The sequence below is a fragment of the Clytia hemisphaerica genome, unplaced genomic scaffold (assembly GCF_902728285.1).
Source record: "Clytia hemisphaerica strain Z4C2 unplaced genomic scaffold, Clytia hemisphaerica genome assembly, whole genome shotgun sequence".
In the NCBI taxonomy this organism is placed as follows: domain Eukaryota; kingdom Metazoa; phylum Cnidaria; class Hydrozoa; order Leptothecata; family Clytiidae; genus Clytia; species Clytia hemisphaerica.
Genome location: NW_027104472.1, coordinates 760,688 through 787,722, shown reverse-complemented (window position 1 = coordinate 787,722; position 27,035 = coordinate 760,688). Strand labels below are relative to the sequence as shown.

At 37.9% G+C, this 27,035-nt stretch overlaps 1 protein-coding gene and 1 long non-coding RNA gene across 2 annotated transcripts in view; one reads left to right on the top strand and one right to left on the bottom strand.

Annotated features, from left to right (window-relative positions):
• LOC136821381 (uncharacterized) overlaps positions 1–27,035 on the top strand; it is a 52,455-nt gene that overhangs the window by 20,483 nt on the left and 4,937 nt on the right. Inside the window, exon 2 of the long non-coding RNA XR_010848728.1 lies at positions 3,024–3,078. This is a non-coding gene — a long non-coding RNA (uncharacterized lncRNA). The remainder of the gene's footprint in view (positions 1–3,023; positions 3,079–27,035) is intronic.
• On the bottom strand, positions 1,019–25,255 carry LOC136821367 (golgin subfamily B member 1-like). Its single transcript, XM_067077602.1, has 18 exons — positions 24,685–25,255; positions 22,551–22,731; positions 21,891–22,074; positions 21,077–21,469; positions 20,023–20,249; positions 19,577–19,738; positions 18,509–19,207; positions 17,392–18,124; positions 16,822–17,065; positions 15,783–15,899; positions 9,509–15,396; positions 6,755–9,045; positions 4,914–6,319; positions 4,399–4,693; positions 3,891–4,070; positions 3,286–3,589; positions 2,693–2,918; positions 1,019–2,060 (listed from the first exon to the last, which is right to left on the bottom strand). Exons 1-18 carry the CDS (start codon positions 24,999–25,001, stop codon positions 1,478–1,480), a joined length of 14,430 nt encoding a protein of 4,809 aa, XP_066933703.1. The 5' UTR covers positions 25,002–25,255; the 3' UTR covers positions 1,019–1,477.

The following is a 27,035-nucleotide window of genomic DNA, read 5'->3' as shown; positions in this document are numbered from 1 at the left end:
GACTAAACCCGATTTTTTTATCCCGGACGCAAATTCTTTTTCCGTAAGCGATCAAAGACCTTCAAAACTTTTTTAACGTAAAATCTACCTATCCAAGACCTACTTGTTTTGCCGCGCGGAAGCATTTAGCCATCCGAGACCTGATTTAATCAAAGACCTGTAAGACTTACAAATTTTATAAGAACAAAAGCCTTAGAGTCATTTTAAAGTAGATACATCAATTATCGAAAGGTTTACTGTCTTTTGCCAAAATGGTAAATATAAATCAATGAAATTAATTGATGGCTCAAAGGTTTTAATTTCAGATCTTTTGTTTGATCCTTGGTCGAAATTGGATCCTGCGCTCCTTAATCGAACAGTTTGAAGATATTAGCAAACAAGTTCTCTTATTTTCACCTACCAAAATCTCGTTGTGAAGAGAGCGGCAGAGCCCGAGTTATTGGTGAAGGAATGGGCGGTTGACCACGAGAAAAAACTTTGATCATTATTACGAATGTTCGTGAGGTTAACCTTCACGAAACCTTCATTGTAAAGAATACTACATTCTCATGAAAACATTCAGATAAAAATCCTCTACAGCTTTCTTCACCCATCTTAACATCTTTATTTCTTTCCCGATTAAGGTTTCTTTCGTTTCTTTTTTCGGAGATTTTTACCCACTCGCACGTGATTTGTGTACAAAAATGTTATTTACTATGAGTATTACGGCCATTTCGGAGAGAATTTTCGACGCGTTAAAAAAGTTTTGGAGGTCTTTGATCGCTATTTGAGGTCTTTGATCGCTTACGGAAAAAAAATTTGCATCCCCGATTAAAACTTTGACTTGATTTTTTAAGGGATTTAATCACCTTGGCAATAGTTTCAAAACGAGGCAGTCGTTGCACTCAAAATTTAATTAAATGTATGAAAAGGCCTAGAGACCTTTGTAACACTAGAATCTGCAGGCAACTTGGAATATCCATGGTGAAATGAAAAAATACCATGGGGATACGAGGGTTTCTTAAACGAATAAGATATAATATTTAATTTTGGTGGTCTATTTCACAATCATAAAAAGTTAACAAAATTCAATAAAAATTTTGCAAAATACAATTTCAAAATGCTATCATTAAAATGCGTCCTAAATCAATTAAATTCATGAAAATTTTACGAACCAAAATTCTTTTGAAGAAATAACTAAAAAATTGGAAGTTTCTTAAAACCACTACCCACATAAAATTTTACATATATTTTAAATAAATTAACTTTTTAAATAATTATTGTCCATAAAATATAACTGAGCTCGACAAAATCGGCTTCTAGATAGGCGGGATTCAAGTTTTTAAAACTTTTTTTTGAAGCGAGCCAAGTTATACTTTTGTCAAAATAAACCCTTACAAATAACATTTATTTAAATACTAAATAAATAAAAATTTCAAAATTAAATAAAATTTCCCAAAAAATGTTTTTATTAAATTGTCACATCATATAGTTTTCTTTAAGAGCTTGAGTGAAATTCTTCCATACGTTTTCCTTTTCTCTTATTTTTGTTTCTTAAGATGCGTTGAAGCTCTTCATCTTCAGTATAACTTTGTTGTTGTACCTGTTGCGTAGCATGTCCGGCGCGACGTCTCTCGACCGTGGTTGAAACAGTTTCTTCAACCGTTGTCGTTTGTGTTGCTCCACTACCAACACGCATTTGATATTCGGATACGCCTCGGCTCGGGCTTGGGCTAGTTAAATCACTAGTTGATCCACCACCGACACGCATTTGGTATTCGGACACGCCTCGGGATGGGCTCGGGGTGGTTAAATCGCTAGTCGATCCGCCACCGACACGCATTTGGATACCAGATGATTGGGATCCTGCTCCGGGTACGGGGCTTGAAGCTCCGGATGATCTACCGGAAGGACCACCGACTCTCATCAAATATTCGGATTTTCCGCGACGTTGTTGTTCTGGTTCAACGGTAATCTCGTATTCTTGATATTCCGGTGTTTTTTCAGCTCCGGTACGGATGCTTGTGGAACTGACGTGGCGTTCATTGGATGCTGTTGAGCTTCCACTACGGTAGTCGTATCTAGAGAAATTATGAGATTAAAGATTAGGAAAATATATATTATTTGAATATTTCAAGTTGTAATTGAATCCAAATCTTTAAATTTACAATACTCACAAAAGAATTCAAGCGGCTCAACTGAATAGAAAATGTACCACAAAGATTTCAAAATAGGGGCGTTTTTTTACCCACCCGGTATGTAAGAATGACACTTTCTAGCAAGTTGCATATGAAACTTTTTGACTATTTTGATGTACTATAAAATTAAGACAGGTCCAGGTGTATTAGTCCGTTAAGAAACGGAGTCGTTAACGAATAACATTTTTAAAAGACTGCAATGTTTTGTTTGACTACTTTCAAAAGTGGACTGGGGTCTCTCGACTCAATCTCGCCTTTTTGTTGTTTTATTGTTTACTCTCTTTACTTCAAAGCCTTCTTAAAGCAAGCAATTGCCTATAGTTGACTCTTTTTAATTCGATCTTCATGGGAGCAAAAAATGTTGCTCGAATTAAAAAGAGATTTAAATTACAGTGAGTAATTTAAACCATTTTCCAGGCGAAGGAACCAATATTTTAGTTCAAATTACAGAAAGATTCGAATAAGAAAGGTTCGAATTAGAGAGATAGAGTTTACTGTATTTCATTTTGTATTACCTGGATTGCTTCTTGACTTCGATTTGTTCTTGAGTGTGTGTAGGAACATCTTTCAACACAAGATCGACGCTTCCAAACTCTTGTGGTTGCGTGTTCACTTTGGCGGTCGAGCGGTAGAAAGAGGACGAATATGGCTTCTCGCGTTCTGCACGCGCTTGATCACTTTCGATGATCACGTTTGTTTCAGACTTATGTCTTGGTGAGACGGTGATTTTTGCTTCAGATGCTAAGACAAAAGAGAGAAAAGAGTTCAAAATTAGGTTAATATATCGCTAGGCTGAAACAGCTCATTGAAACTCTTGCAATTTTAACTTTGTTTATTATTTTTCAGGGTCCACAAACAAACTCACACCCCTAGGCGCAATTAACAATGAAATTAATTAAAGGTATGTATAACTATAAACCACTTTGCTATTTTTTTAAATTCATAAAATGAGAAAATCATATGAGCAGTTTTTTCCAATTTGAAGAGTTTTCCGTGTACTGATTGATTCTGGTACATGGCAATAGGGTACTTGCTTTTGCTTGTTCAAAGAAGAGGAACGCCACACCCAAACCTAGTACCCAAGCCCCTGTCTAATTTTGATACTTACTCTTGCTTGGGACAACTAATTGTTCAGAGTGTTGTTTAGTGGTCAAAATCAATGAAGAGGAATGGGAAGGAGCTTGCTGTGCTTTCAACTTCGCTTCCAGGGATTCAATCTCACGTCTCAAGCGTTTGATCTCTTGTTCAGAGCTTGACATTGTAATCCGGAGTTGTTCGATTTCAGTCGATTTTTCGTAGATTTGTTTATGTGATGTTTCGCGTTCTTGCTGTAACTCGATTTGTAATCGTTTGTATCGCTCTTGATTGTCGGTCTCGTGGGTGGTGACGATAGTTTGAAGCTCTTGTTCAACCTGTGTATAGAAAAAAGGAAATTTAGTGACATTTACTCGGCGATAAAGACATATGATGTATTAATCGTCTCATTGAAAAATAAGTAAAAGGTACACTGATTTAACAGATTTGAAGGTTAAGATTGACCCTTCAAAATTCTGTTTCCAAATCAACACTTTCTCTACGACTGAAAGAAATTTGCTTTTCCCATCAAACTGTATGCTATGGCAATCTCTCGTCTCGTGATCTTTCTACGTGGATGTAAAGCGCTATTGGACTAAGGGGCTGGCTAAAATTTTTCTCGAATATTATATCTCATACCCTGGTTAATTTGATGTAAGTTTCTCTGACTTCTTTGACATATTTCTCAATTGTGATCTTGTATTCTTCTTCCATGACGATTTTAGTGTGTTTCACTTCTTTAAAGTTGTCTTCGGCTGTCTTCAACAACATTCGGATTTCGTTAACCTCTAGTTTATATTGATCACGTTCACGTTGCACCTAATTGAAAAAGAACCATTTTTAAAAGCTGTTCAAAAAATTAGAATTCAGGTGGGAGCGCATGTTGTCTTTAACAGTACTTGACGAGGAAGATTATTTTAACACTGTAAGAAAAAGCCAGGAAAAAAATGCGAATGTTCTCTTTTGAAAGGAGGCCGGTAGATTGCGCCATGTGTTTAGAATCTACATCTAACTGATCGATATATCCTCAAAAAAGTAGAGAAAGACTTCGTAGTAGGGGGCCAACACATAGGACCCATGTCAGCTCAAAAGTAGATTTCGGACTTCGAGACTCTAGTGACGGGAGAATATGCGTTTGAAAAAATACCTTCTTGTTGTCATCACGTTGCTTAGCAACATCACGTTTCAATTGTTCAATATCTCGTTCCAATCCTATTTTGCGTTGCTTCAATTCATCAATCTGTGTGTCACGATCTTTAGTTGTTTTTGATGAATTATCATTCAAACGTTGGTGATCTCTCAATAACTTCTCTAAATCTTTCTTGGTGTTTCGATACTTAGTTCGTTCTTCGTTCAATTCTTCTTTGGTGGAAGTGTATTCCCGTTGGGTGTTGTCTAATTTGAGTTGAAGCTCTTTGATGGATTGCGATGATTCAACGTATCTAGAAAACGAATTATAAACGATTTTTTTTATTTGTAGATAATGAGGCGCTTTTTTCAACATTTTTGATCTAAAAAAATTGTGATTTTTACCATTCTATGTTTGTACTAACGATGGCAGGCCCGGCGGAAGCGGGGAGACTGGGGTGACTTTAGCCTCCTCACTTTTGAGCAATTTTTTTTAAACATTTAAACATGGTCTTCAAAATCCGATAAACTAACCTTTGTTCTGTGGTTGTTGTCTTGCTTTCATATTCTGTGATCAAAGTTTCGGAATATCGGATTTTATCGGTTAACTCTTTGATGGTTGTTTGTTGAGTTTCGACATCCTTGTTCAAACCATCGCATCGGATGAAAACGGCTTCCTTTTCTTCTCGAATCGTGTTTTTATCCTTCTCAAGACCAGTACAAACTTGTTGGAGAGAATCGAGTTTACGTTTCAAATCATCGATTTCTCTCGATTGTTGAGTACGATCTTTCTTTTCTTGATCGATGACATCGAGTTGTTGTTTATCGATATCATATCGAGATGCGAATTCGCGTTCGATTTTCTCAATAATGATCTTGATGTCGAAGACGGCACGATCGTAGTCTGATTGAGCGGTGTATTCTTGGATCAGCTGATCTCTAACTTTAACGTGAGACGTCTCAACGCTACGTAACCGTTTCATGATATCTTGGATTTCAGCTACGATCACTGTTCTCTCGCGTGTGAACGTATCCAACACGGTAGTCTTCTCATCAACTGATTTCTTAGTAGTTTCAATCTCTCGTTCGTAGGTTCGGAGCGATGATTTCAGTTTCTCAATCTCGCTTTCTTTCTCATGAATGGCGGTCTGGTATTCGCTGGTAACCTTTTCTTTGTCACCGCCCATTGATCGCAATTGGCGTTGAAGGCGTGATACTTCGTTACTCAAGTTATCGTTACTGAGACGGGCTTGATCGTATTGATCTTGTGATGTCACCAAGTTGTTATGTTCGGCGCGTAATTCCAATTCGAGTCTGGAAACATGTGTTTTCAAGCTCGTGATCTCTTCTTTAAGAGTTTTGTTGTCATCATTTGAAGATTTGAGTTGAGATAATTTGGATTCATAATCGCGAACCATATCGCTGAGTTTGGACGATTCTTGAGTGTATTGTTCAAGAGAAGTCTCCTCTTTTTCCAACTTATTCCGTGTTCGGTTTAACTCCCCTTCCAAGTCATTGATACGATTGCGTGCAGCGTTCAGCTCTTGTTCCAAGGTTTGGATTTTCTCCTTAGAATCTTCAATTTCACTCTCCAATCTTTCTTCTTTCTCAACAGAGCGTTGGTAGTTGGATTCAATCTTGGTGTATTGCTTATGCGTGGTCAAGATCTCTTCCTGGAGAGCAACAGCTTTGGTGTTATAGGTTTCATTGTCTTGTTTGTATCTTTCCAATTCACCACAAGCTGATTTCAATTGTGAGTCAACTGATTTCTTTTCTTCTTGTGTCGTCTGCAATAAGATTGAAACATCGGACACTTTACGTGTAGCGTCCAATAATTCTTTTTGGACACGTTCACGTTCACGGTCACAAATGATGTAATTTTGTTCGGTCTTGTTCAATTTTTGAGTGATGGTGTCAATCTCCAGTCGGTATTTATTGATCTGAAATGGAAGAAATGGAGAATTGAGTCAATTTTAGAAGAATCAATTTTTTAATGGACAGTACAAATTCTGTAATTCAGTATGGTCTTGATTTAACATTTCATTATTGTTCCAAAAGCCCTGCAAATCTTTAGGAATCTACAAATTTTTCACTAAATAGTACTCTCAGCTCCCAGTAACTTATCGCCTAGATCAGATTACCCAATCTAAGCTTATCATTCACTGAGCTGGCAGTGACCGGGGATTGAACCCACAACCCTTGGATAAGCTAAGCTATCATTCACTGAGTTGACAGTGACCGGGGATTGAACCCACAACCCTTGGATTGTACCCACAACCCTTGGATTGTAAGGCGAATGCTCTACCGACTGAGCTACCCGACCGCATGGATGTTAACAATGAGTGAAAAAGATGTTTGAGATAAAGCCTGTTTACCTCTTGTTGTTTTCCATCGTGTTGTCCTTTAACATCATCATATTGTGATCGGAATTTATCGACTTCGCTCTTGTATCGATCTCGCTCCACACGGCAGCTATCATATGATGACGTCAATTCAGTAATCTTCTTATGGAAGGCTGCTAATTCTTCTCTCAATTTGCCTTTATCACCCAAACTCAATTCATAGTTTTCTTTCAATCGGCAGACGGATGAATGAGACGCGATCATGTCTTGGCGGATGTTTTCCTTCTCTTCTTGGACGGCTAAGTATTGTTTCTCCAACTCGCTATATTTCAATCGAAGTGCTTCGATTTCTTCACGGAGTCGTTGTTTTTCTTTCTCGATACCTTCGATTTCGATTTGTTTCTTCTCGAGTTCTCCCCGAATAGATTCGATACTTCCCTCGAGCGTTTTGTTCTTGTTACGTAATTCGTCAATCATTTGTGTTTTGTTTTGTGACTCCTTGGTCATTGCATCTAATTTACGTTGCAACTCAAGGATGTCCTTCTGCGATTGAACAATGCTCTCACGATCCGCAGCTGCCTTTTGTTTAGCTTCTTCCAAAGCACTTTCGAAGTAAGATTTCTCTTTTTGTGCTTGAACCAGTTTGGATTCAAGACGTGTGATCTTACTGTTCAGATTCTGGATTTGAGACATTAATTCTTCTTTACCGCTGGTGACCAATCGGTATTGCTCTCTCAATTCCTCATACTTTCGTTTCCAAGCGTTCAGCTCATTCTTCATCTCCTTGTTACGATCTTGTTCTGTTTCCAAGGCAACTTCAAGCTCTGAGATGCGTTTCTGGCAAGTCAACAACTCATCTTGTAGTTCAGTAGCTCGGTTTTCTGATCGATCTAAATCGCGTTCTAAGCTGGTCACGCGGTCTTTGGTTGCATTCAAGTCATGTTCTAGCAAGGTGACTTTCTTGTGAGAAGCAATCAAATCAGCTTGAAGTTTTGATTCTCTTTCTTGACATTTCCTGTAGTTGGTTTCAAGAGTTTGGAGTCGAGCTGTAGTTGTATCCAGATCCTTCTGTAAGCTTGATCTCTTATCTTCACAGCGTTGTAATTCACCTTGGAGCTGTGTGATTTTCTTGTGTAACTCAATATGCTCAGCCTCCAGTCTGAGTTTTTCTTCTTCGAATTTGGCAGATTGGAGCTCGTATTTCTCAGCTTTCTGTCTCAGAGCTTCTAATTCTCTTTCCAAGTTGTATTTTTCTAACTCAAGTTGTTGTGCTTCTTGAGTCTTATCGGCTAACTCTCTTTCAACAATTTTCAATTGGTTATTGATCTCCTTACGGTCAGTCTCCAGAGACTTGATCTTGGATTTCAAATCACGAAGTTGACTTGTCATATCTGTGATTTCGATTTGGAGCTTGTCTCGTTGTTTCTTGATCGATTCATAATCGCTTGGACCACCAGAGTTTTGAGTCAAAATCCTGATTTGTTTCTCCAAGGTTTTCTTCTCAGAAGTCAATCGCTCGATATTGGATTTATACTTAGCGACTTGGTTCTTCAGATCTTCAATATCCTTCATCAAGCGTTCATTAGAGTCCGTCAAGACCGCGCGATCGGAATCGATCTCCAAAATCTTCATGTTCAAAGCATGTGTTTCTTGAACCAAGGATCGGTTATCGAGTCGAAGTTTATCCAATTCTGATTTCATGGATGCCAAATCATTACGTAATGCTTCGATATCTCCTTCAAGATTAATCTTGACTGTAGTCAATCGATCAATATTGGTCTGCTTATCAAGTCCCTCTTGTTTGGCATTCTCAAGATCTCTCAAAGCTTCGGTCAATTTCTTGTTAAGGTTTTCCATCTCCTCTCTCAACATCTTGTATCGAGCGGTCATTTCATTGAATTCACCTTTAGTCGTATTGTGTTTTGTGTTTTCGTCTTGGACACGCAATTTCAAGTCTTCGATCACTCCATCCTTCTGTCGAATTTCCTTTTGTAATCGGTCATGTTCCTCTTTAAGGATATGGTATTGTGATTCGAATTGAGCAACTCTTTGTTGGTAGTCAGATAACTCTTTACGCATTTTCTCCATCTCAGTTTCGCGTTCATCAATAGAGGCTTGGACACCAGCCAACGTTTGATGAAGCTCGTTAATTTCTTGGTTCAATCTCAAGATCTTTTCTTCATAGTTCGCTTTATCGGCATCGAATTGACCGATTTTGACTTTGAGAGATATGATTTGTTGTTGGAGAGACATGACGTCATTATGTGATTTCAAGAGGTCTTCTTGAAGTTGTTTTTCATTTTCACCCAATCGTTGATTGATTCCTGAAATAGAGGAAAAAACAAAATATATAAAATTCACTGTGAAACTACACATTCTTTTTATAAGAACATCAAAAAAATTTTAAGCCTAGAAATGTTCTTAAAATTTTTCTCATTTCCACTATTTTAAGGGTATTTTTGTGCGATCGCCTAATGAATTGGTTAACATGTTCTTAAACTATTCTTAATCATTTTATCCTTGAAGCCTTATGTTCTAGCGCAGTTTGTTCTTGTAAAAAAGAGTGAAAAGTTGAACAATTATCGAAACCATAGAGCAAGTAAGTGAATTCGATTCCTATAATTCGAGTACTGTCAAAATGAGGTTTTTGTCAAAATTTTCGAGAGATATTGGGTATAGCCCAAGCTCTACTGTATCAAAAAATTCATCTAACGTCCTTGGATGAACGTTGAAAAGCTTAATTGCCAGGTTGAAAGGCTTCTTTGAATGAATCAAAACTATACATACCTTCGAGTTGGTTGATTCTTCTTTCAGCTTCCAATAACAATCTCTTAGCTTCATCTCGTTTGGCAGTTGCTCCTTCCAACTCAACTTCAAGTTTCGAAATCCTCTTGTGAAGCTCAATATGTTCTTGTTGTAAATCGTCTCTCTCTTTCTCAGCTGATTCCTTAGCAACGCGAGCGGCTTCCAAAGAAGTGCTGACCTCATCATATTCTGATCGCTTGACCCAGTCTCCTTCATCATACAATGTGTGGGTCGTCTGGACTTCTTGTTGTTGGTGAATATTAACCTGTAGAGTATCCACCTCCTTGGTCAAGTAACTGATCTTTCCTTGGAGATCATTGATCTGTTGTTTCAAGGCAGCAATATGTTGTTTGAGTTGTTCGTTTTCTTTATTCAAGGTTGCATTGATGTCTTCAAGCTCCTGGATACGTTTATTGGCGAAATCTAGGTCCTCCTTGTTTCGAGCGTTCTCGCGAACGATGAGTGTGTATTTCTCCGTCAGTTCAGCATGTTCTTTTTCAAGTGCTTGTAGACTGGTTGCTAGTCTCTCTTTCTCTTCTTTGAGTGAATCATTCATGACTTGAAGGCTGTAGATCTTGGATCGTAGCATGTTGATTTCTTGCTCTTGTTCGCGATACTCTTTCATCAGATTAGCGTATTGGTCTCTTACTTTGATTAATTCTTTCTTCAGTTTCCCATTTGTGGTTTCGAGTTGCTTGATTTGTGCGTTCAGGTTATCGATGATGACTTGTTTTTCTCCATTCTCTCTCGTCAAGCGTTCGATCAAGGTACGGTTATCGTTAATCTGCATTTGAAGTTTACTGTTTTCTTCTTTCATGCGATGGATTCGCGCCTTGGCTTCATCCAACTCTCCACGAAGTTTAGATTCGTTTTGTTTTGATTTCCGGAGATCTTGTTCACTCAATGATAAACGGTCACTCAGATCTTTCAATCGGTTGATTAGATTATCTCGTTCTTCGTTGGCTGCATTCAAGAGATTTTCCAATTCGCTCATTCGTTTTCGAATCTCGAATAACTCTCGTTCGACATCTTCTTTTCGTTTTTGTGTTTCATTTAACAAAGCGTGGACTGATGTCAAAGAATTATTCAAGCTTTCATTCTCCTTTTCCAAGCCTTCTTTTTCGTTCTTCAAGATTTCAATGGTGTTTGATTTTTCAGTCACTTCTCTGTTAGCTGTCTCCAATAATCTTGATTTCTCAGTCAGCTCGCGTTGAACTCGAGTCAACTCATCTTTCAAGAGATCGATATTCTTAACAGCTTCATTCAAGTTACGTTCCAGTTCGTCCTTCTGTTTTTCCAGATACGCTACTTTAGGTTGTAGCTCAGCTAACGTGTTTCGTACTTCTTGTAACTCTTGTAAGACTTGGTCACGTTCCTTCTCCAAAGTTTGCACGCTTTCACGTAACATTTTCAATTCTTCAACAGCATGCTCTAATTGGTGCATCAGGTCATGTGATTTTCGTTTTTCTTCTTCCAACACTTTAGTAATCTTTACTAATTTGGATTCCAAGATGGTAACCTTGTTGTTAGCTTCTTGTTCGTTCTCACGTGATTGTTTCAATGCGGATTCCAAATCGATCAATTTATTTCTGAGCTCGTTAATTTCATTCTCCTGTCGCTTAATCTTTTCTTTAGCGGAATCGTAGGCGGGCTCAATTTCAGCAATGCGCGTGCTCAGTAATTGGTTGTTTGTTTCCAGTTCCCTGATGCGTTGAAATAAAGCGTCCATTTCTTTTTCCTTTTCGTGAAGCTCTCTCTTGAGATCTTCAATTTCATGCTCAAGCTCATCTCTGGCACGTCTCAATTGAGCAATCAATTGATCTTTGGATTTGATCTCCTCTCTCATACGGTCATTATCTTTCTGGATAGCTTGATTCTCACTTTCCAAATGGATATTCTGTTCCTTCAATTCCATAGCTTTCTGGCGGAGTTCGCGGTTCTCAATTTGTAAGGCATCTCGTTGTTGAACAGCATTGGCGAGTTCTGTTTCCAGTGCTGGGATCTTAGCTTCAAGCTCCATCAGTTCCTTCCTTAATCGGTCATTCTCCATTTCACTGCGTTGCAATTTACCTTCCAAATCGGTAACAGCGTTTTGTAGGTTCACCAACTCCTCTTGTAGCCTAGCTTGTTCTCGCATACTTCTCTCATAATCACCTCTCAACTGAGTGACGGTTTGTTTGAGTGTAGAAAGTTGGCGTTCCAAGCTATTGACTTTAGCTCTTAAATCTTCAATAGTATGGTTCTTTTCAGTGATGGTCTTCATGGCATCTTCATACTTGTATTTGTAGTCGGACAGCTCTTGTTCTTGATGAGTATAATCCTCACGTAGTTTGTTGTAGAGGTTTTGTAAAGAATCCAATTGGTCTTTGAGTTCTTTGTTTTCATAAACGACCTTTTCGTACTTAGTCTTCATGGTTGCGATCGTGTTGTTAGCTGCCAACAGCTGTTCTTTGACTTCCTTGTAGGTCACATTCAGCTTCTTGTATTTAGCGTCTAATTCATTGTATTTGGTCTTCAGGCTCTTGTAATGGCGTTCGATTTCGTTCTTTTCTTTGAGTAACTCTTGATAAGTTATGTCGAGTTGTCCGTATTTTGTTCGAAGAGTTTCGTTCTCGATTTTGAGTCGGTTTTCTCGTTCAACACTTCGTTTGAGTTGTGACTCAATATCAGCAACCTTCTTCATAAGAGTTTCAACTCGGAGTTTGAATTCATCTCGTTCATTAGTAATTGAGACAATTGTTTTCTCCAGTGACACAATCTTTTGCGAGTTGGTTTGAATCTCATCTTGAAGTGTCTTTTCGCCATCTCTGATTCGTTGGCATTCGACCTTGAGTTGGCTGTAGTCGCGTTTCAAAACATCTCGTTCGTTTTCGATGGTTTGTCGGATAACAGTCAATCGTTCAATTACAGTTGTTTTCTCGATGATCTCTTGTTTGTAGATTTCAATCGTTTTATTGGCAGTTCTCAACTCATTTTGCACTTTGACCATAGTCTCCTTTTCTTCCTTGATATCACCAAAATGACGATCAATATCGAGTCGTAACTCACCTTTTTCCCGAGATAACAACTCGCATTGTGTTTCAGCAATGTTAAATTTGTTAACCACGGTATGGTAGTTCTTCTCAATTTCGGTTTTTTCGATGATGATTTTCTCGATTCGTTGCTCGAGGACAGTGATTCGGTTCATATAACTCTTGATGTTTATCTCCAGGGATCGTTTCTCTTCTTCCAGATTCTCAATGATGACAATTTTCTCCAACAGCTCTGTCCTCAATGTTTCAATCTCGATCTCCAGTTTTCGATATTTCGATTCCAATTCCTCGATGATTCGTTCTTTTCGTGTAATCTCGACTCGTAGAGATTCGATGATACGTTGTTGCTCTTTGCTTTGACCTTCCAATTTGATAATATACTCTTTCAAGGACATCAGCTCCCTTCGGAGGTCTTCCAAATGGATTTGAAGTTCATTCTTCTGTTTGGTCAAAGAATTGATCTCATTTTCCAATGTGGTGATTTGTTGTCTCAACCGAGTCAGTTCATCTTCCAAGTACGCTTTTTCTTGTTCCAAAGATCTAATAATGGCTTCCAATTCTTCAACGCGATTGGTCAAAGTCACGATCTTTTGTTTGAGCTCGTCATTTTCACCTTTCAAACGATCCTTCTCAACTTCAACATCTCGTAAGTCTCGTTTCAACTCGTCAATGATTCTCTCTAATTCTTGAATCTGGTCATTTTGTTGACCGACAACAACCTCCAGTTCATTGGTTCGTTTCTTCTCGTCAGCCAACTGTCTCTCCAGATCTTTGACCTTCCTTCGGAGTTCTTCAATGGTGTTCTTGTAGTCTTTTTCACGATCCAAAAGCTTCTTGTACGCATTCTCCATCGTCACAAATTTCTTTTGCAAATCATGCAATTCTTCTTGTAATTGCTGCGAGCGGATGCGAAGTGTTTCATTCGCCTCCTCAAGCTCTTTGACGCGATTCAAAGCTGACTGCAAGCGTTGTTGCAGAGCTCTCTTTTCCTGTTCCAATGCATCATTCTGTGATCGCAAATGATCGACTTCGTGCACCAGCTTGTGGTTCTCGTTCTCCAAGGAATTCAATTTGGATTTGATTTGTTCGATGAAGGAATCACGTTCGAAGATCTCTTTAGCTTGGATTTCACGAATCCTGGTCAACTCCTCATTCTCATTCTTCAAGGATCGATTCTCCTCAATCAAAGATCTCAACTCATCAGCAATCTTTTCAATCTCGACATGAAGCTCTGAATTCTCTCTCAAGATCTGTTGCAATTGTGGTTCCAATTTAGCCAAGCGTTGTTCATATTGCATTGCCAAGCGTTGACTTTCCAATCGGTCTTGTTCAGATTTGTCAAACTTGATTCTCAGCTCAGTATACTTGCTGTTGAAAGCAATAAGCTCTTCACTCAGCTTATCTTTCTCCATAGATAAGATCTGGTTAGCTGATTCAACATCTCCAAGTTTCTGTCGGATGCGTAATAACTCCTCTTGAACAGCTCTCTTCTCATCAGTCAGTTGAGTGACTTCCCGATCCTTTTGAACCAATTCATCTCTGACACTTTGAAGCTGTGCAACCAGAGCTACAATCCTTGCTCTAGCTTCTTCCAACAATGAATCTTTCTGTCTCAAATCCTTCTTTTGTTGTTCAATAACACGTTGAGCATCGGCATGTTGGCGTTGAGTATTGACCAAATCCTCTTTCACTTCTTGGTGTTTCCTCTTCAGATTCTCGTAAGCTTCTTTATATTCATCACGTTGTTTCAAAGCTGTCTTCAATTGTGGTTCAATCTTCATGAGACGGTTCTTGGTCTGCGTCAACTCATTCTCCAGGATCTCAGCTTCGTGAACCATCTTGTCCATATCTGCCTTCAATTCTGTGATCTGGCGTTCAGCATTTTGTAGCTGTGAAGACAAGTCTTCCTTATCTTGTTCACAGAGATCTAGCTGTGATTCCACCTCACTCAGAGTACGACGGATGGTGTGATTCTGCTCCAACATTTCATCAATCTCCTTTTGGAGCCTCTCAATGGTTGCATCACGATCATTAACTGATTGTCTCAAAGCTGCCAGCTCCGTCTCCAGGAATGTGATTCTACTCTTGTATTCACGGACATTCTCATCCAAAACTCGGTTCTTTTCTTTCAGGTCCCGATTATCCTTCATCGTTTCATCCAGCTTTGTTTCAATACCATTTATCTCTCTTTCAAGCTCAGTAACTCTCTTCTTCAAGTAGTCATTCTCTGTCTCCAAGCTTCTAATTTTCTCTTCAGCATACGTCAACTTCTCAACAACCTTCTCCTTCTGTTGCTCAGCGACTTGTTGAGCAGTTACCGCTTTCCGGAGCTGTTCTTTCAAAGTATCCAACTCAGATTCCATCCTGTAGACCACGTTATTGAGCTCATCAATGGTGCGATCTCGGTCCAGAATCTGATCAGCATATCGCTCACAGATCTTCTGATGCTCCAGATACTCGCGTTGGACTCTTTCAAACTCATCCTTGTACTTGGCACTCAAGAGTCGTTCAGCTTCCAACTGGTTGCTGGTATGGTCTCGATCACCCATAATGATTTCAACTCTAGCTTCCAGTTTACTGATGTACGATTTCAGTTGTCGCATTTCGACATCTGAATCGCGTTGAACTCCTTCAGAATCAGTTTGGTGTTGAGTGAACAATCGATTCAATTCCAAGACTTCTTGTTGTAAAGTGTCTTTCTCTTCCTCAGATGATTTGTAGATTCCTTCCAATTCGTATACTCGTTGTTTGAGATGCTCCACATCGGATGTTAACTCGTTCTTCTCTTCGTTTGTTCGATCGAACAAAGCAACTCTTGATTCAGTGTCCTGTCGCAATCTAAAGATGGAAGAGTATGATATTTAAAAGGTTGCTGGCATGTTCTAAGGAATAATGCTCCTATTAATCTGCTCGTAGCCTGTATCATCCCTCCCACGGGTGCGAGAATATTGTCCAAACGTATTCAACCGTACTTCGTGGTATCTTTTCATTAACATAAATGAACAAGAGTTTGGTACAGGCTAGGTTTTTGGTATTTTCTTTTTATTTATCTTCTTTGGGTGGGTGCCGTCCGATAATTATCTGGATTCTTTTTATGAAACTCATTCTATTATGCCCCTACTTACTACTTAATACCCCTTGTTTTTAAAAGGCTATCTGTCACTTGTTACACTCTAAAAACGAAGATGGTAATAGTATGCGCAAGACATTGAAGATTATATTACCTCTCCATTTCGATTTGATAGTCATGAACATCTTTTCGGAGTTGTTCAATAATTCGATCTTTTCCTGTTCCATCACTGTTAGCATAATTCCATTTGTTTTGCAGTTCTTCATACTCTCTGCAAAAGAAAGTTAGTATCATTCCAAAGATTGTTTTAAGACTTGATTATCAATATATTCCTATCGTTTATCCATATAAGTGTGTTTTAACCAAGCATACGACTAACAACTCCTCCTGTAAGTATCACGAAAGCTAGATTATACTTACCTTATCGGGGAAAACTTCGTCGGGGAAAAGTGACGAAATTTTGGACAAGTGACGAATATTTTCCCCGACGAAATTCTCCCCGGCCTTAATGCGTTTACCAACTACCAGCAAGTGACGAATTTTTCCCTGACGAAAATTTTCCCCGACGAAAATTTTTCCCGATGAAGTTTTCCCCGATAAGGTAAACACCTTTTGATGTTATTAATAAATATACGTGGATTGTATAAATAGTTTTGACACCTAGTTTTCAACACTATACAAAAGACCGAAGTCTGTAAAGAATACTATTGAGTTTTGATGTTAGCCAAAAAATCGCTAGAAGCCAAGGCATAACGTGATGGAAGGGTAATGCCCGGGGGGGGGCAGTCAGGCAAATTGACCGACGGGTATGTGCGGCGGTTAAGGGTATGTTTTTCAAAATATCAGAAATGCACTGTAAGGGTGGACTTTTGATAAATGCACTGTAAGGGTGGAAATTTCAGCAAATCTGTGAAAAATTGCAAATTTTTGCTCGAAAATGTTGATTTTTTTGCTCTAAAAGAGTTTAAAATTTGAAAAAATGCACTGTAAGGGTATGAATTTCACCGATTTTCTTCTGCACTGTAAGGGTGCGATTCTAAAAGCCAATTTTTTCGCCGCACATACCGTCAGTTGGTAAACCCACTGCCCCCCCCCCCCCCGGGGGTAATGATACTGACAATGTGTCCCCCACTTATAACTTTAAAGGTGCGCTTTGGAGTTAAAACAAAGGTGGTATTTATAAATACGCTTACCTTTGTACCAGAGTATATTCTTCAATGCTTGTTTTGTTTCGTTTTCGAATCTCCACCAATTGGTTCTTCAAATCAACATTCGCTCTCTCAGATGTTTGGATTGTTTCTTCCAGTTTCCTGATTCTGTTGTCACATTCACGTTTGAGATCTTGGTTCGTTCGTTGTGACATTTCGTATTGTGCTTCCAATTCAAAGATCTTGCGATAAGAATCTTCAAGCTCCTTGGTCAGTTGTTCTTGCTTGCCTAAAATAAAAATAATGATTGAATAGAATAAATACTCTTAATCATAACGCCTCGAAAAGTTTGGTTTGCTTTAACCAGGGTCAAATTTCCACCTTTTTGCAGGATCTAAGACAGTCTTTGTTAGAGTCGGGACAAAAATCTGTTTGCCTTTTGAACTGCAACATCTTTCAAGTTACAGGACTTTTGACTAATAGACATATGTTATAGGACTACCAAACAATAAAGTTACCAACCCTTATCGACGCGGTCGGCTTATAAGGGGTTTGGTAATAATATTGAAGGTTTATTATGGTGTAATAGGGGTAAGAAGAACGTATAAAACCTACCTTCATATTCTACAATGTGGGTATGGAGGGTGGTTTTCTCTTCATTTGTGAACAAGACTTCCTTCTCCAATCTGACCAGACTGGTTTTAGCAGTGTTTGCTTCTTGAGCAAATCTTGATTCATTAGTTTGATGTTTCTGTAAGGCTTTTTCCAAAACGGGTAACTTGGTTTCATAGGAATTCAACAATTTTCTTATTTGGAGATTGTCGTCTTGAAGACGATGGATTTCGATTTCACAGTCAGCTATTTTTCGGTTTCCGGACATTAGTTCTTTGTTAAGGCGTTCTTTTTCTCGGACAGCAGACTCAAGACTTGATTTACAGCTTTCGTTATCCCGTTCGTATTTGTCGCAATCACGTCGTAAATGATCCCGTTCATTTCGCATTTGCGCGATAGCCACATCCTTTTGTTCCAAGTCCTGCATCGCAACTTCCAGACGTCGTTGAAGTTCAGCCAAGAGTGTTTTGATTCTTGACAAATCTTCACGGTTTTTAAATGCTTCATCTAGTTGTTGTTTGAGGTCTGTTTCTTTACGTTTCAGGGTTTGGACAGTGGATTCATGTTTATTAGCGGCCGCGCGGATTTGATCGATCTCGCGTAATTGGTCGTGCGAATCGTGCGATAATCGGTCATTTTCTTTTTCCAGGTTTGTGATCTTCTTCTGTAACGCGTAGACATCCCTTTCACGCTCGTCCTTCTCACGTTGTAGATGGTGACTCAAATCACGAAGTTCCTATGGTCAAAATATGGAAGAAAATGTATGAAAAAGATTGAAGAAAATGAAGAGAATTGAAAAAATTAAAGTTAATTTTGCTTGAGCAATGAAATCTTTTTGCGTATAAACTAAGAATGTTTTGCTGCTCCAAATACCATTATATTTTGTAAAAACCATTTTTTATGAATTTGATTTTCGAGTTTTTCATATTTCCAATGGATAAATCAGGACTTAATTTTTGAGTTTAGCCAAGTGTAAATTCTAATTAAAGGTCAGAAAGAGGAAAAGAAAAAGTTTATAATATAACAATAGGCAGACAATGTCCTGATATGAAATATGTGTCTGATATGAAATGGGCACAATTATGTAAAAATAAAACCTTTGAATTATTAAAAATCTCACCTTCACTGATCCTTCAAAGCCTTGGATATCTCTTGACATGCGATCTTTCTCAATCCTTGTTTTCTGGTAAGAAGCTTCAGTCTCATGAAGACGTTGCTGGAGAGAATTATAATCTTCTCGGAGATGGTCATTATCACGTTGAGCGTTTCGGATGTTGTTTAAGAAGCTTTCATTTTCACCCTCACAAGCCTTCAAATCCTCTTCCAAGATGCGACGTTCTTGTTTCAGTTTCTCCAAGATTGAATCACGTTGAATGGATTCGCGGCTAGATGCTTCTAGCTTGTATTGCAGTTCTTCAATCTTACGTTGTCGTACGACCGCATCATTATGGTTTTGCTGTGCGCGGCGATTGGAATCCTCGTATTTATTCTTTAAGATATTGTACTGCTTTTCGGCTTCATCCAGATCTATTCCACATTGCACATTCCTTCGTTTGCAAGTTTGTATCTCACCCAATATTTCCGAACGCTCAGCCTTCAGATTTTCATTTTGGGCTTGGATTTCGGAGTATCGTTTCTGGGTAGAGATCAATTCGGTTTGCAGTTTTTCTTTCTTTTGTTGGAGGGTTTCATACGCGGCACGCATTGTAGACAGGTTCTTGGTAGCTGGAGCGAGTTCTTGCTGGAGTTCCATTTTCTCCTGCCGACTCGCTTCGTACGCCGCCTCTAACCTGGAGATCCGCTTGTGAGCTTGCAAGACCTGAATCGAAAGTTAGATAAACTAAATTAAAGAACAGCGAGCAGCGACAAATGTATTGTTGTGTAAGGGGCGTTACTTTCCTTGGAGGGTCTTTGCCCATAAACTGAATCTAGAGTTTTAGTCTATTTCAACTTTTATGTTAAGAATTTTATCAGAAATTAAAGTTTTTCATCATTTAAGTATCTGTATCTATTATGCTGACAAAGCAGAATAAGCAAAATAATTTCTCACAATTTGTGCTTACGTGGGAAAGGAAAAGTGGTGTTCTTTCTTTTGTTTAAAAATGCTGTGTAAGCAAAATGGTAGAAGATTAGAAGAATATGTCCTGTATGTTGAGAATGGGGCAGAGATTCATTTTCTACTATTTACCTCAGATTGGAGATGGGATTTAGTTTGTTCAAAATCCCCTTCTCCGTTAGCGATGCGTGTAAATTGTTTCTTCAGGTTGGTAAGTTCTGCTTGGAGTTGGCTTTTTCGTGATTGCATATTTTCAAAGGCTGATTCTACTTCAATCATTCGGTCATGTCGGGCCTGTTGGAAAGATAAAGAGTTGTTCAAATGTACTTAATTTTAAGATTTGCCTAACTTTAACTTAGTGCAACTGTTAAATCTGTTGGGATTGATTGTGTTAAAATTTGCCTTCCAATCAGAGAAAGAGTCGGATTATGGAGAGTATTTTAGGCGGTTTCTATGCTTCAGAATAGTAGATGATCGTTTATGAGAGTCTATTGTTGACAGAAGCTATCAATATTATCGAATAATGGAGCGAATCGAATAGTAGAACGTCAAAATTCGAAAAAAAGCCAATGACTTACTTCCAATTCTCGTTCCAGGTCCATTTTCTGTTGTTCAATACTTTCTCTTGAGATGAGGCACGTGTTGTATTCTTGTCTTGTCTCTTCAAAACGTTCTTCCAAATTCGTAATCTTTATTTTCAATTGTGAGTTCAAAGTGTCCTTGTTTTCTATGTCACGTGACATGAGTTCCAGTTTTCTTTTCGTTTCACGCAGTTGACATTCAACGCGGGTGTGGTCGTCCTTTCCTGAGATACAGAGAGAAATAATTTATGTATTACAGACTAATTGAAATTGCAAATTTTCAAGGGAGTTTTCAAGTTATGTGGATAATTGTTTATATAAGGGTTTCTTAACTTTTTGTTTTACGTAGTTGATCGTCCTTTCCTGAATTTGAAGATTAGGAGGATAGGTTATTCGATTGAAGTATTCTTTTCTTGCCAAACTACTCTGTGTTTATATCGACTCACTTTGGCTTTGACCATTTTCCTTCTCATTTTTAAACATTTCAACGAAAAACTTATAACTTTTAAGACTTCAAGATTCCTATCCTTTAGTTTGCCCTTCGAAAACTTTTTGATTTGTTTTGTATTCTAAAGGTTTCAAACTTTCAATTTTTAAGGAATGTTTTGACAAACTTTTTAATTAAACCCAGCAGCAAATTTTACTCAATCTATTCAAGTTTTAATGAAATTATAAAGATTTTTCAAGAGGTTGCTCTTTAATAGTTAATGAACCTATTGTCAATGTATAGTTGTTTTGAAGTCTGACCAAACCTCGCGTTGGTCAGGCCTAGTTTTACAGACCTAATTGACCCATAAAATTAAAGTTGTAAAGGCCAATTTCATTGATTCGAATATTTCGAAATTCCCATTCTTTAAAAGCCAAAGAGTTCATTTGATCTCTCCTCGATGGTGTATAAACCCAGTTGCGAATCTAAGGGGGAAGGGCTTCAAGACTTAAGACGAAGAGTGTTTCTTTTTGCCATACTCCTTATAAGGAAATGAAAACTCTCAGTCATAAATTTTGAATCTCCTTCATATCCGTAACTGTAAACCCATAAGAAATATCTAACCTTTAGCATTGTTTTGGGTGATAATTTCCACTTGTTCCTTCATATAGTTCCGTTGTTTAATTGAGTTCTCCAATTGAACTTCAATCTTCGAAATCTGGTTCTTTGCCGTGTTTAATTCACTTCTCAAATTCGTGTTCTCGTGACTCAACTTATCGCGGTGCTCACGCAAATTTTGATTTTCGTGCATGAGTTGCTCTAAAGCGTGATCTAAATCTGCTTTAGTTTCCTTTAACCGCGTGATCGCCGCGTCCTTGTCAGCGATCTCGCGGGCGAAATTCTCATGAATGCGCTTGAGATCGTGGAGTTGGGAATGAAGTTGTTTGAATTCTCTCATCAGTTCTTCTTTTTCTTTTTGCAGTTGCTTGTCTTCTGCTGTCAAACAACGACGGTATCCTGAAAAAAATTTATCATTTCAGATTTGCTGAGACTTCCAGCGTCTGAGAGCTATCTAATCAAAGAGATTTAAAGGGTTTGGTGAACAAATTGGGCGAACAATCTGTAAATCTTGTCGATTTATAAGTAAGTCTGCGACCGCAGTCGGAGGTGACCTGAAGGCTCCTCTTTCGAAAGCTATACACCCGACGGTAAAGGAGGGCGCCACTCTTTCTCCCTGAATTGCTCCACTTACTCTTGATTGTTCTCTCTACTAAGCGTTAAGTAGCATGCGTCAAGTACAATATTGTACTAAGTACGGAAATCTTTTGTGTGACCCTGCCGGGGATCGAACCTACGACCTTGCAAACCATAGCCGAATGCTCTACCTTTACGCTAAGGTTGCCTATTAAAATAAATTTATGTAAAACATTTGTCATACCTTCACTGACTTGTCCGAAACGTTGAACAATAGGTTCCATATCACTGTCCGAAAATTGCTCTTCATAAGTAGTGTATTGTTCGCCATCATAACTTGTTGTGGTTTTCTTATAAGTGGTGGTGGAGTGCGATCCACTGGTGGTGACTCCAAACGATCCGCTACCGCCTTCTTCATAAGATTGAATCTAGATTGCAAATTAGATGTACTGTAAAACTTTTCTATTGTCATAGAAACAGAAAAGGACCAAGACTTCGGGTTGGTAAAAAATAACTTCAGCATGTCAACCGTCAGTACTAGGACGTACTGTATTGTTCATGTATTTTTGTACACAGCAGAAAAATATTTTAGCCTGTATACCCGGAGAAAGCAGCGGTAAGATCCTTAACCCACTAGGAAAATTTAGCCATTCTACGGTAGATCTAACCTATACTAGACGTCGCCCATGTTTTTTCTACGCAAGAAATGGAATGAAAATCCCGGTTTTAGGTGAGGTACTTGCTACGGTAAATCGCGATTACGATTTTATACATGATGTTACAAGATTTAATTTCTACAATTGATTTAACCCAGATGGCACACAATGTCAAAACATTCATAACGTCCAAATAACGTTCAATTTACGTTAAAACAACGTTGTGTGCCAGCTGGGAAGCAACCTACCTTATCCAACAAGAATTGGTATTCAATTTCAACTTCAGCTTTTTCATTTTGAATTTGAAGCATCCGATCAGCCACTCTCATCTTGTCTTTTTGACACGATTCCAACATATCGTGGACCGTGTCAACTTCACGCTTCAAGCGTTGGATCACCTTGTCCTTTGAATCACGATTTGATCGCAAACTGTAATGAAAATAGAAAAGAGATTTGAGTATTACGCTATAATATACTAGGAATTTTCTTGATCTGGTAGCTGGGGTTTCTGCAACTTAAATTACAACTAAAATTGACACTCTCTAGTTCGATTTTCAAGGGGATTGGATTTTTTCATCGAAAAAGGGAATCAAAACTATAAAGTGCACTTATAAACATCAATTTGTCAGATCTAACAAAATTAATAACCGCACTGTCATCATTGACAATAAAACAAACGATTTTCTGTCAAGAGCCTTGTAAACATTCCAACAACTTCCATCGAAATGATCTATCACAGCTCAGTCTATCATTTTTAGCGCAGTCCGAGGATTGAGCCGAGAACTCTCCCCAAGCTCCTGCGCGGGTGATTGACTTCAATCTGTCAATCATTTTCTCAAGCGAAGAGTACGCAAAGCGATTCTAGCTTTACGATAGTGCCGCGGATCATCAATGGATAGTCAAGATAGTATTCATTATCATTATCCCTTTATTTTCATTCCTAGAACTTTTGCAAAAAAAAGGAAAAATAGAAAAGTTGTATATCCTAGTAAGTGCGAGCGCAAACGCAAACCAAATGGGAAATCAAACCGGAAGGATCGGGAAATCGAACCCGCCGACTATCGCAATTAATCAGATTTATGCACAATTACAAATAAAAAGCACTGATTTTAAGAAACTCCTTAACCGGAGTTTAATTGAAGTTAAAACTCTCTAGCTCAATTTTCAAGGGGAATTGGATTTTTTCATCGAAAAAGGGAGCGTATCGAATTGCAGAGCATTGTTATGGAGAGTTTCTTGTTGATGATGGCTTTCAATATTATCGAATAGTAGAACGTCGAATAAGATGTAAAATGTTTCATAGATTACGACCCTATGGCTTATGTTTCGGTTGAAAACTTTAACTTTAAGGGCTAAATTGCATCGCTACTAAATGGTGCAAGTGACTCTTGGGACGAGATTGACCACTTATTGAAGCTTTGACAAATTTTACCCTGTTTTGTAATTCAATACCCTCATTCATCCTCAAATCGAGTTGACGCGGTAAACAACGGAACAACAAGCGAACCGGAAAGAGAGAAAACGGAAAATCGGGGAAAAGGAGGGGGCATCGGCGTCGGCGTCGGCGTCGACGGAATGAAATGACATGGTAGTATGGAGAACAAAATAATTTTTTGTTTACATTTTATCCCTATAAATATTTGAGAAGGAAAACCACCAATTCACTGCTCACATATTGATAGATTCTTTGAATATGGTATCAAAATCCTTTTCATTGAACTAAAACTTTAATCAATGATTGATGAAAAGTTTCATTAAACTTTCCACTGCAAACTCAGCTTTGCGTTAGGTCAGGTCTTTCCGGCTTTTTCTATTTTGTTTTTGCAAAAGTTTAAATTGAAAACCGCAACGCCACAAATTAGCCTTATTTTGATTTGAAAAAATTATTTTCGAGGTCATTAAAATCAACCTAAATTTTACGTTTCTAAGGAGTTCTTTGACCCTGATTGGTTTAGCTCATGATAAATTAAAATTTGCAAAAAGTGCTTACTCGCGAGACCATTGCATAACATCAAAACAAAGGATTCGTTCCCTCAAAAAGACCCGTATGTAAGTTGGTGAGTCTAGCTGACTTTGCCAAAAGATACAAAAAGTTCACCGTTTTATGTAACATTTTTTACGGTTTAGTTGTGTAAACTTCTAGCGTCCGGTTGATAAAACTCAAGAAACTCTCATAAACGACGATTTGCAATTTGATATGCCCACTTATTCGATAAAAATCAAGTTACTCTTGAAAATCGAATTAAAGAGTGTCAGCTATAGCTAGAAAGACTTGCAAAATTGCTTTAGATTCTTTCAAAGTACTAAATAAAACGTTCGAGTGGTACGGAGAGATTTGGTAGTACCCGTCGAAAAAATAGTAAAGCAAATTGTAAAACTCACCCCTCATACTTCTTGTAGACTTCCTCAGTCAAACCACTTGCTTGAACCAATTCGGTCTTTAAGAATGCGATAGTACTCTCCTTGTCGGTCAGTTGTTCCCGTAAATCCATATTTTGTTGATTCCGGTCCAAAATCTCCATTTCCGCAATAAAATCCCGGTCATGATGGACGTTCCGGAGATCATCCGAAATTCGATTGATTAATTCTTCTTGAGAATCAACTGTTGCTTGCAGTTCGATATTTTCAATCTCCAATGAGATGACTGATGGACTTTGAGATCCATCTTGTCGTCTTGATTGGACCTGCTGTTGACTCATTTTGGCAGATTGTAACTAACTTTTTCTGCTGCCAACACGAAGGTTTCCGCTAACGAAAACCTTTTCTTCTACGCTTAAAATCCTAACCAACTCAGCTACGCAGGTAGGTAGGATAGACGAACAATGAACGATAAAACTTTTCAAACAGACGAACAATTATAAACCAAAAAAACTATTAAACCACCATATATAAACGAAACAAGAAAGAAAATCCCTCCGAGCAGCTCTTGCACTTGAAGATCAACTGAGGGGAGTGTTTTTTTAACAAGGATTCAATGTACTCAAACAATCAACCCCAAAAGAATTATTAATTTATATACGTAAATTCTCTTGTTGAATATGTCGATTCTTCAGTTGTGCCTTCAGTGCGCAAATGGAACAGTCTATGAAACAATTCACACCATTCAACGCAAAATCCGCGTCCTTTTATTCACTCCAAGTCCCTTCTACGCATAAATTATGCATAAATTTATACATACCTACCGATAGATTACGTTACAAAACTAACTACATTTTGAACAAAGCCTATAATTTATGCATAAAAATGTATTATAAATCACGGCTGTTTGATTGGTAGCTGGATATGAATAATTAATGAAAATTTGAAGAATAATATCTGTTCATTTTTTGTTGTCATCATTTTGTATGTTATGATTACTCTCATTTTAACGACTTTGCTAATGTTATAAAATTCCACCTGACCAGACTGCGATTATTAATCATAAAATTCTTATCAAACTTCTAAACAGCTTTTGATCAGATTTCCACAATATGTTACTTTCATATGTCAGTCTGTAGCCATCTTTAATTTTTTTTCCCGAAAATATGACGTAACCTTATTGAATAGACGCTGGAGTTCGGAGCCCTCCTTTTCACTTGCTATTGAAATTGTTTGTGAAATCAAACTATCACATAAGAACACTTTCCTATACAATATTTTTGAAATTTTGAACGATTACTTTTATGAATCCTGATTTCCTTTTTACCTAGGGGAGAGGCAGTTCGGAAAAAGTTAAAGCCTGACTTGCACGCAGTCATTACCAGTTGAAAATATCTTTAAAGGAAAATTGACCGAATTCAGAAACAGAAAAAGGTCTTTATACTCCCTAGATCGAATTCAAACAAACAACTCTAACAAAATGTTCCAACCAGTTAAATTTTAAGCCACTTTAGGCCACTTGTAAGCTTCGTACACGTTTTTTACATGAGCAAAATTTATAAGAACATAAGCTCTACTCAATCACCAAACTAATAAGTTACGGGCTCTAAAATACCAAAATTTTAGGAAATTGACGAAAATACTCACAAAATGGTGAAAATAAGAAAGTATTAAGAACATTTTTAGGCTTAAAACTCAAAAAGTCAAGAACGTCCTAAGATTTCAAAAATGTTGGATGCTCTTATAAAAAAAATGTATTTCCAAAGATCGTTTAATAGTTTCGAACATAAATTTTGGCCTTGGGAACTGGAATTGGTTGTACAAAACTACATGTTCGATCCTCTATCTTACAGATTATTTAACGTTGGCTCTATACATAGGGGTTCTTTAAATTTAGGCTAAAAATATCATAGACAAAATTATGTATTAATTGTTCATTTTCTTGGTGACTAGGTTTGCAATATTTAGTTTCCTCACCTGACGTACTTCAAGGGTGGTTGTCTAACTGGCGTTTTTATTGAGAAATAAAAGGGCATAGGAAAGACACGAAATGTCATTTTTTTCTCAGCGTGAAAATTATACGTATTTTACAAGAACATCCAAAGTTTTTGAAGCCTTCTTAACTTTTTGAGTTTTAAGCCTAAAGAATTTTCTTAAGATTTTCTTATTTTCACCATTTTGTATGTATTTTTGTGCGATTTCCTAAGAAAATGGGTGTTTTAGAGTCTATGAAGCCATAAAATGTTCTTAACATGTTCTTACGATTTTGGCCATCAAAACCTTAACTTGTTCTTAAAACGGGTACACTTTTTTCATTAGATTATTCATCATTCATGAGAATTAAATTTTTAAGAAAATCGCAGACATGAACTAAA